General features: G+C 40.5%; 1 protein-coding gene across 1 annotated transcript in view; it reads right to left on the bottom strand.

The window, feature by feature from the left end:
• Positions 1-10,621, bottom strand: part of cdh4 (cadherin 4, type 1, R-cadherin (retinal)) — a 266,054-nt gene that overhangs the window by 13,124 nt on the left and 242,309 nt on the right. The window contains exons 10-12 of the mRNA XM_053483828.1: positions 6,832-7,017; positions 5,959-6,212; positions 392-534 (exon numbers count right to left, since the gene is read on the bottom strand). Of these exons, the coding sequence (XP_053339803.1) occupies positions 392-534; positions 5,959-6,212; positions 6,832-7,017 (583 nt within the window). The remainder of the gene's footprint in view (positions 1-391; positions 535-5,958; positions 6,213-6,831; positions 7,018-10,621) is intronic.

Below are 10,621 nucleotides of genomic sequence, written 5' to 3'. Positions count from 1 at the left end.
AGGGGACCAATAAAAAAAAAACAACAACAAAAAAAAAAACATACGGCGGTCCTGGCTGGTGGCCGCAGTCGAAATGAACTCGCGGCTACGCCGTGACTGCATTTTGTCTACTCTTGAGTTTTGTGTAAAGCTTTACCGTGGCGAAGTGGAGCAAATAAAGGCAAAAATCCAATCTCGCCAGAAAACGTGTGCTCGCAATTGTTAAGGGGCTTTCAGTTGATTGGCTGTGGAAAGCTCGCTGAAGCTTCACACGGAGGGAAAACAAACTGTTTGCAGCTGTCGAAAATTGTCCCATCAGGCAATAATGACATACACACACACATATATATATATATATATATATATATATATATATCCACAAACAAACAGTACTGTACATATGGCAGCTTACCGTTATCTACAGCCAGGAAACTCGCTTCGTACACGTTGTTTTTCACGTGAGGCGATTCCCGGTCCAAAATTGCCGTCGTCGTGATCTGCCCGTTTGTCCTGTTGATTCGGAGCCAGTTTCCAGGATCAGACAGCTTAGAGTACCTATAAATCAAACCCATTTATTATTATTGTTGTAATTATTAATATTATTATTATTACTCGTTTCTTCGGTATGCTGATATCACAAAACAAAAGCCAGCTCTATCGAAAAGTTCTAACACTGGGTTTTATATGCCAGGGCCTAAGGGCCAGTTAAATAACCGCAGTGAAGTGCTTCACATAAGGATCCGCAGCGACGCAGAATTATTCACCTCGATCAAATATCAGCGCTGACACATTATTATTTTACAGCCTACTAAATAAATTATGCTCCGGTACTTCGGAGAGACAGTCGCAGCTTGCTAATAGTATAGCGCCCAAGGTCAGACAGATGTTCACAATTTGGCGTTTAATGTCTGACGAATAGCCAAATAATTAGCTAAATAAAGCATGTTTTAGTGTGGCTCTTAAAAATTTACTGTTGTTCCTTCTGCCAGATTCACAGATTTATGTGGCAAAGAAATGATATCAAAATCAAATTAAAATCCTTGAGTGGGTTACAATCCTCGTCCTTTAAGGTGCGATACACATTTGGTTTGGGCACAAGAAAAAAAAAATCACCATTCTGATTTAAATAATCAAATCATTATGAGAGTTTATTCTGATTATTATTGCAGTGATTAATATGTTTCAGCTGGCAACATTTCTTTTAACCCTTAATAGATTCGTCAATAAGGTTTCTTGACCTGCATCATGCACAGAAAGAAACTATGGAGGTCACGAAATGAACGGAAATTGGTAACTTAATGAGTCTCTCTACATTTACATCTTAATAAAACCTGGAAGGAAAGTGTTTATTAGTACAATCTTCCTTCAGAGTTAATAAAGCCAGCTCAATTAATAAAATCTATTTATCAATCTATCTATCAAGAAAAGTTGTGGAGTAAGAGAATATTGCATCATAAAAAATTATGTTTAATATTAAAAATAATAAGGACATTTCCACAAAACACTTAACACTCTGAACTTAACCCTATTAAAAGTCTTAGGGATGAGATGGAGAGCACTTTGGTTGACTTTTGGTTAACTTTTCCCATCATCGATACGGGATCTCACGGACATGTAATCGTTATGGGGCATAAGTGTTGCATGCCGTAATTAAAGCTAAAGGTGGTCCAACAAAATACTACGGTGCAGACACTTTTATTTTATTTCTTTCTTTCTGGCCTGAGCATTATAAAGGTATATAACAAATATATATAAATATATATTTATCGATTAGCATCCTGTCCAGGGTGTACCCTGCCCTGTGCCCTAAGCCTCCTGGGCTCCAGGTCCCTGCGACCCTGAATACAGGATAAAGCGGTATAGAAGATGAGTGAGTGATATCAGTTCTACCTCAATGAACAACATACTGTATTCATCAAGTGTCAGTAAAAAGTTTCATTATTGCAAATCCATCTTCTGCAACCATTTTATGCTGGTTAGGGTTATGGGAAGGTTAGTGCTGGACTAGTGATGGACTACTGATTGGAACATATTTACCACTGTATGCTCTGGATAAGGGTGTTTGTCTAACAGCATAGATGTAAATGCATTTAGAACACACAAGTTCACATCGTATCCGTCTCCCAGCATAATTTTGAGAGGTGTTGTTGGGGGGAACATGGGGAAATCAGACTGCGGAAATCAAAAAGAAAGTTCTAAAATTTTTGCTTCAGAGAAAATCCAGTCACGCCCGCATGCGTGTTTGACTAAGATCAATACTGCAAAGGACAAAATTGATAAAGTGACGAGACACACTAGGAGAATAGGGCTGGGTTCTTGGGACCAGTTGAGCTCATTACCAAGTGACCTCTCTGGCCTGTTTCCTGACAAGCAGCTCACCGTGGGGACCCAAGAGGAAGTCAATTAAAAGCAGCTTCGCCAACTCTTACCCAGCTGCGGCTGGCATGGTGGATCACTGCTGCGACCAAAGGTGGGACATACTACACTACTGGCATAGTGTATAAATCCTGTAAAATAAGTAAAAGTCCGAGTCCACTTACAGTTCTACTAGAAGTTCATACCTTTAAATTTACTTAAGTACATAAGCCTTCAAGTGATAGTAAAAAGTCTTCCTTCTTCCCTCCCTTCAGATTGTAAACATGTTGTTTATTTTAACACCTGCTACATGTCTGAGCGTTTCATGGAGAGAAGGCAAATCACGTCTTCAAAAACACAAGACAAGTGCGGTTATGTAATGCGATGCCATGCACGGAATGTAGTGAAGTAAAAGTACAGATGTTTGTTGTAGGATGCAGTAGAGTAAAAGATTTCCAGATTTCTGAAGGGGTTCCATATGAAATCATTTCTGGAAGGGGAAGCTTCTGTCGTTGGGTTTTTCTCAGAGCAAGACAAACTGAAGAACATTTACTCTTCTACACGTGATTTATAATTAAAGTTGGGATCCCCCTTTTACAGTCTGGTTGATATGAAGGATTTTTCCTCTTCATCTCGTCTCCGATGTTTTTTCTCAATTGTGTTGATCTACATTTTCAAAACTTGTTTTGTGAATATGTCCATTCTCTACTTACAAGATAGTATAGCAGTATTATAATATCCAACAAACTCAACTTTACTTTAACAGGTCAAACTTCACTGGTACAATCTGTAACCCCAGTGCCGCATCGCCAGAAAGAAAGGCCGGTGAAAGAATAGCGAAAAAAAGGTCTTGAAAGAAACTGAAGCCGTTCCCCATTCATACCAGAGACAAAATACCATCAGATGGATGGTGTAGTCAGTACACTATGCATTATTTATGAGAGAATCTGTACCATAGTCTGAAAGCACACTGGAGCACGAGTGGAAGGGAAGACAGGTGTGAAAGAAGCTCAAGCGCAAGTGATGCACGAGTTATAATAAATTCGCAGATTTGTAATGAGACTATATTTATAGCCAGTTAGCATACCGGTAAAATAGCGTTTGCACATAAATGACACAAAGTCCTAAGCTATGACCCACGTGTTAAGAGTGTTAAAGACACGTGTTTGAGCCGTGAGCTTCGAATAGAATGAAGACAGTAACGCTGCCTAAGTATAGCTTCGAGATCCTTAACTGAGAACAAACATTATAAAGGAGCACAAGAAGCACTGTCAAAGTAGATAATCCTTTGATTAACAATTTTAGCACAGATTTTAGACAATATGCCTGAAAGCCACTTCATGGTGCAGAATAAATTTACATAGAATTATGTCTGTGTACAAAACCCAGCCAAAAGGTCACAAGCGCCTGTTTATTCTCATATAATGGGAGCACATGGAGAAGTACACAACGCTGTAATATAAATGCGCGGAAGGCAAGAAAAAGCAAACCTCCGATGGAGTCTTAACCTTACAAGTTGTTCCGCCGAATAAGGTCGTGAAAACTAACAAGATAGAACGGGGAGACAGGAACACCTTCCTAGGGATTCAAATAAAGGTCGTCTGGCATATGTATTCCTCTGGTGGTGTACTCCTGGAGCCACGGTGGCTAGACGTGCATACAGTACTACCGCAGCTCCTATCTTAAAGGTTAATTAATATACTTAACCAATTCCATGTCCTCATAGCCCTATAATAAGAAAAGACAGCTAGAAGAATGACGCGCCGAGACAGGTATTCTTTAAAGTAACCTAATACAGGTCGGAATATCCCTTTTTTTGAACTAATATTTAGATTTTCATGGTCAAACAGTGAGACATTCAAGGTCGATCCATATTTAAAGAAGTTGTGCGTGTGAAGCCTCATCGTGTCTTGTTCTAATTTCCGTTTTTTAGTTTCACATTGTATGTAATGTCTTTACCAAATGACACTCATGAGGTTGACCTGTACTAGACCTACAGCAGTGCAACATGTCAATAAATCACAGAAAAATGTCATCATAATTATGTCTTCCTTTAGCTTTAGCTATTATGGTTTTTATGTAATGTCGGAATTATGCAAAGCTCCAGTATGAACGTGCACGATGACAAGCACTGGTAATAAAATAGCGACAGCCTACATAGTCAAAGAGGAGCTATTTGGAGCTAAACATTCACTTTTTAATCATGTTTAGACATTCATACGGGTCTTCAGTGTGTGTGTCTCTAAAAAAAACCTTTTTGTTCTTGTTCCATTTTTAGTATTGGGTAAACAAGAGTATTAGATTCATCCCCTATTGTGACCTCATATAAGTAGATACCAACCATCCCACGTCTTGTTGCTCAAGGTTTACTGTTCTCTGGAGGGGCGTGGCCCAGAAGCATCTCATTTACATTGACACTGAAATGGCGTATTTAGAAAAGTAGTGAGACAGTGGGTGATTGAGGTTCAGAAAATTGTCTCGCGTTATTTAGGATTTTATATTTCTTTGCATATCTTATGATGCTGGGGTCAGAGTGCAGGCCACAGCTACATTTAGCAAACACCCTTATCCAGAGCGACTTACATTTTTTATCTCATTATACATCTGAGCAGTTGAGGGTTAAGGGCCTTGCTCACGGGCCCAACAGGGACAACTTGGTGGTCATGAAATTTGAACCTGGGACCTTCCGAACCGTGGTCCAATGCCTTAACCACAGAGCTACCCCTTCTCTTACTACCCCTTCGTTTAGTGTTGGGGTTCGAAACCACCAGTTTGATGGTGTTAGTGTTCGAACCCCAACCTCCCCCTCAGCAGCCCAGAGTCTTCACAGTCTGAGCCACCACTGTCCCATCAAGTTTCCAGGAACAGTACATCATAATGCTACATTTGTATTCATTAAGGATCTACGCATTGTATCCATTTGTCGCATAGCACTGATATCGTCATATCAGACATATCGCTATTCCCTCGAGTGCAAACTCCTCTATGGAAAAGTGTTACATTTTTAAAAAATGTAAGGAAATATTACCGCATGACGTGTCAGACGCACATCTATACGCTTACCTGTCGGCCCCCTGAAACGAGAGAGAGACGAATACACACCCATACATGATGTGTCTAAAGTTCTCAGTTAATTATCAGCTTGTGGGCTGTGTCACTAATGCCCCATACATTAAAAGAAAGAAAGTCATTAACATGAAAGTCAGACAGCATTAGTCTGAAGACGGGGGTATTACCATATAAAGAATAAGAAATAGGCACCTTGAGGGAGTTGTTTTATGGACATTGAGGCATCAGAAAACTTTTATAAAAACCTGAAGTTACAACTTTACCTCTGACTGTTACAGAATGCTGACCTCAGAGACTACATTCCATAAAATGCTAAACAAACATTTCCTTGCAGAACAGCTCACTATAACAATTTCAAAATTAATCTTTCAATATGCAGCATCCACTAGAAAAGTTCCAGTAAGTTGTTACTATAGAAATAATAAAGTGTATTAATATGAACCTCAATCAGGTTCAAATAGAGGTTTTGAAAGCTATTTGTTATTAGAGAGCCGGAAATGGAGAAAACGCAAACACACGCACACACACACACACACACACACACGCAGGTCATACCTGACAGTCTGTTGAATGAAGCGGTCCGGATCCTGAGCGGCGAATATGGTGAGGGTGGTATCAGCCGGAACTCCCTCCTCGAAGCGGATTATTTTGGGGTTAGAGGGGAAAACGGGGGCCTCGTTCACATCCAGCACGCTGATGGTGACGCCCGCTGTGGATGAGAGAGACGACGGGATGCCACTCGCCAGATGGGCCTGATTAGACACCACCACTGTCAACATGAAGGCACCGTTCCTTTCATAGTCCACTGGCTGCACACATACGGAATAAAAAACGCAAATGAGACAAAGGAAACGCAGCAACAGCTGGAGACCGCATTGAAATCAGGAGTGTCAGATTTTCCCTAATTACGCCCCTTGATATTAAGCAACGCTGGCAAATGGTGTGATTTCAGATCTAGGTCTTCGGAATATTTTTAAACGAGTAGCTCGGTGTGAGTGTCACACATTTAAAACTTCTCTCAATATCCACACATGGATATTCACGAATAAAATCTTATTTTTAAGATCTAAAACCCTTCAGTTTGAACCCAAACACTACATTGCAATAAATCTAGTGCTACAATACAACCTTGTACTGTACTGTATGACTGTATAGCTAGAGAATAAAAATGAAGATTATTACTGTATATACAGTACAAGCTCCTAGAAATCCCTCAATTATTTTGTTCCACAAGAACAAAAGATCACCAATAATTTTTTTTTCTTTATATTTAGAAGATGAAAGAGTTGATCATACTACAGAACAGAAACACACACACACGTCCACTTTGGGACAGATCGGCCGTCTTATACACTTGTTCATGACAGGTTAGTTTTAGACTCTTGGCCAAACTCCCTTTTGGAAACACACACACACACAGACACACACCTTGACCACTGTGACTCTGCCGTCATTGGAGACTTCATCTGTGCGGATGGTGAAATGGCCCATGGAGTCTCCGCCCACTATCCTGTACACTGCGTTCCAGTTAGGCGTGTGAGGCTGGTCTCGGTCTCGTACGGTCAGATTGGCTACGACTACGCCCACTGCATTCTCCGGCACCTCGCCCAGGAACTAGACGAGACAAAGACAGAGAGAGAGAGGGAGAGAGAGAGAGGTGTACTACGGTCATCACCAGCAAATAAAAAACCCACAGTCATAGTCAGAATTATACAATTAACATTAGCGCTCATGAATTCTACAAGCAGCTGTAAACCATTAAGTGCTTCACCGAAATGATTTCCTTTCTCATAAATGTAATGGCTCAATAAATAAATAAATAAATAAATAAACAAATAAGTTGCTGCATTGCTTAAAATTTGCCAAAGCCTGAGCCGTTCAATGAAGCTTGCCAGGAAAACCTGGCATATTTTCAAAAACCTGTTTGCTCCTCTCTACGCGTCGCCTTGCGCTGCCTCTCTCTGATACACGACCTGTCACTCACTGCCGCTATTCGTACCGTACGAAACACATATACGCATATATCTAATTCGCGCACACAAACGCACACTCAAACGAGCCCATTATCAGTGTCCACAGCTGCTGGTTAAGCTCCTGTAATCTGGTGCTTGACGAAATTGCTAAGTGTCTCCGCCACGTGCTGTTTACTTTAACGGCTTCATCGCGCGCAGAACCTGCAGCCGAATTCGCCCTATTTTAACACACACACATAAACACAAACATTTTTTTTTTTTACTTTCTAACTTCAGGTCTTTGAGGTCAATTCGGCTTATACATATGATATGCATTTCCTAAAGCAGTTCCTGGGTCTTTGGTTCCTCAAGGTAACCAGCGTGATCTAATGACAAAGATGAAAGATATCATCATCATCATCATCATCATCGTGGGACATTTGGTCGCCACAAAGATGTAGAAACTGGACAACTGATGTTTTTCAAATCTTCATCTTTCCAGTCCGGGTGAGGAAAAAGCCCAGTGTTGCCTCGGATATACAACATCAGATCCCTGATGTGATCTAATACTGCTTTAATCCATCCATCCATCCAAGGCATGGTGTGTTCCTGTCAGCTTAACGCACCAGGCTGGTCACTCTCCTAGGAGCTCTCTTATCAACAATACAAAGTTTTATTTACAGAACAGCTGCTCATTTGATGCTTTCACGCACTGCTACCATATGATTGGCTATAGAGGTGTTCAGATCACCTGGTTCATTATACCAGAAGAGATTGATTTGAATATTCCATGGGACATTCAAGTCAAAAAGGGACTTTTAACTGTGCAGAATAAAAAAAAACTCTCTTAATTTCCCTATACAATCCCCTGCGACACTAATGCACTTATCCCGGTGTTTCGGCAGTGCTTGGATACCATTATGGTAGAAAGTTTTCCCAGTATGCCAGAGCCATGATCAGACTGCCTGTTTCATGTCTGAAACGCTGGCCTCCCAGGAACTCCTTTAATGGCCCAAACATGTGGAAATGGCTTGGAGTGAGGTCAAGACTGTACAATCCAACATAACACATGGATGTTTACAGTCGTCTCCGCTGCCGTCTTTGATTATATTTGTACATCTTTGAGTCTGTCAGAAATCACTGGAGTGTTCAAGTCAAACTGGGACTTTTGATCGTACAGAATGAACGAACACAGTTCTGAGAGTAAAAACTCCTTTTATTTCCCTATAGCGGTTTCACTAGTGGTAGAAAGTTTTCTTAGTACACCGGAGCCATGGCCTGCTTCACCTGTGAAACGCTGGCCTCCCGGGAACTCCTTTAATGGCCCAAACATGTGTAAATGGCTTGGGGCGAGGTCAGGACTATACGGAGGATGTGGCAATAACTCCCAGCTGAGTTCCTGTAACGTGCAAGTGGTGCTGGTGACGATTGTTGATTGACAATTACTTTCATCCCCTCATTCACAAGTCCCGGTTTGATTCGAAAACCCCTTGTAGAGCGTTGCAATGAGCGCCAGGAATCCTAGTCTACTCAATGAATTAGAAAATAATTCATAGATACAAAAAAAGACGAGGGATAAAATAAGAGGTGGAATTTATAACGTGTTAGTGACTCTAAATAAAAAAAAAAACCACAACTTTAAATTCTAATTATCAGCCAACACACATCAAGAGGCAGCCGTCAAAACACTTTCACTTTAGATGTAACAAAAAAAAAAAAAAAAGATGAAAGAACTTTTTTGTCGGCAGAGATCAAGAGAATGGAAGCAAAAGAGAGCAAACACTGCGTGAGAGAAAGAGAGAGAGCAGATGTTATGTGAACAAGTGGAAAAGTGTGCCAGAGAATGGCTTAAATAGAGCAAGCAAGAGAAAAAATGAGAGAGGGAGAGGGAAAGAGAGAGGAAAGAAGGGAGGGAGGAGATGTGATGTGATGCTCGCTGGCCGTAATCATGAGCCCATCAGAGGATTCTCCTGTCCCGGTGCTGCTGCATGCTGTCTGAACAGCACACCAGCACTTCCTGATAAGCACAACACACACACACACACACACACACACACACACACACACACACACCCCTCACAACCTGGCAAACATAAATGTACACACTCTACAGTGTGCAGACTTAAAGGGCACGCGGTGGCAGAGATGAATTGTATCTTCCCGCTGAAGAAAGAACCAGCTCTCCAACAGAGAAAGTTGCGTCAGCGTTACTGTCTGGATACGAGCAGCTAAAAATGAGTCCGTTTTATGGAACATAAGCGGTCCATTTTAAAAAAAGAATGCGTCTACGGCACTTTCGAACGTTTTCCCTACATTTTTCACGCCATGGCACAGTGATGGATTTCGCATCAATAACATTGCTGTTGAATAAGGAGAACGTAAGATGGTTTAAAAGAGTGAAGATAAAAGAAGACATCCGAGTTGGCCGTGAGCCGTTCTTGGATTTTAATTAACACTTAAGTTAAGTGTTTAAGGTCTTGTCTTTGTCTTATAGACATTTGTGAAAGATTCCTTTACTTTGCATTAGTCTTTATTTATCATTTTAAAATCACTTTAAATTAGACCGCTTCTATTATTTCTTACTGTGAACTGATCTATACAGTATATATGGTTTTATTAATATTTCCTGCTCATTCGCAGATCCGACACAATATTCACACAGAATTTACCCTGGCCTCAGAATATGGCGCATAAAGGTAACAATAACTGTGCCCACATTACTGAATTACATTTTGAATTGAATAGTAAAGTCAGAGTCAAATAACACTTTTTTTTTTTCATTTTTACACAGTTTGTATTGTTGTGCTTGTTCTAATATGGTCTAATTTTGTAGTAAAAATCATACACAGAGACTTGTTAGACATACACTGCATGGTCCAAAAAATAAAAATTAAAGTTGCCAAACTATGGGCCTGCATAAACAAACACACACACACACACGCACACACAAACAAACAAAAAACAACTACAGGTAGTCCCTGACTTACGAACGAGTTCTGGAGCCCGTTCGTAAGTCTGATTTGTTCTTAAGTCAGACAAAGTGACACTTGTACACAAATAGACAATGTAGAGCATACCAATCCATGTTCCTCCAAAAACCGTAATCATGCTTAAGGAAATAAATCTCTTAAGTGAAATTCTGTCTTTGCGCATTGAATCATGAGCGTATTCCTGGACGCCATTTTGTCTCAGAGCTGTTTTCCACTGTATTGGACTGTGAATTTTGTTTTGGTGAGGATTTTTTCGAAATTAGGATTATTCACCAC

Source organism: Clarias gariepinus, chromosome 23 (genome assembly GCF_024256425.1).
Source record: "Clarias gariepinus isolate MV-2021 ecotype Netherlands chromosome 23, CGAR_prim_01v2, whole genome shotgun sequence".
In the NCBI taxonomy this organism is placed as follows: Eukaryota; Metazoa; Chordata; class Actinopteri; order Siluriformes; family Clariidae; genus Clarias; species Clarias gariepinus.
Note: the sequence above shows the minus strand (reverse complement) of the source record. Positions and strands in the feature narration are given on the sequence as shown.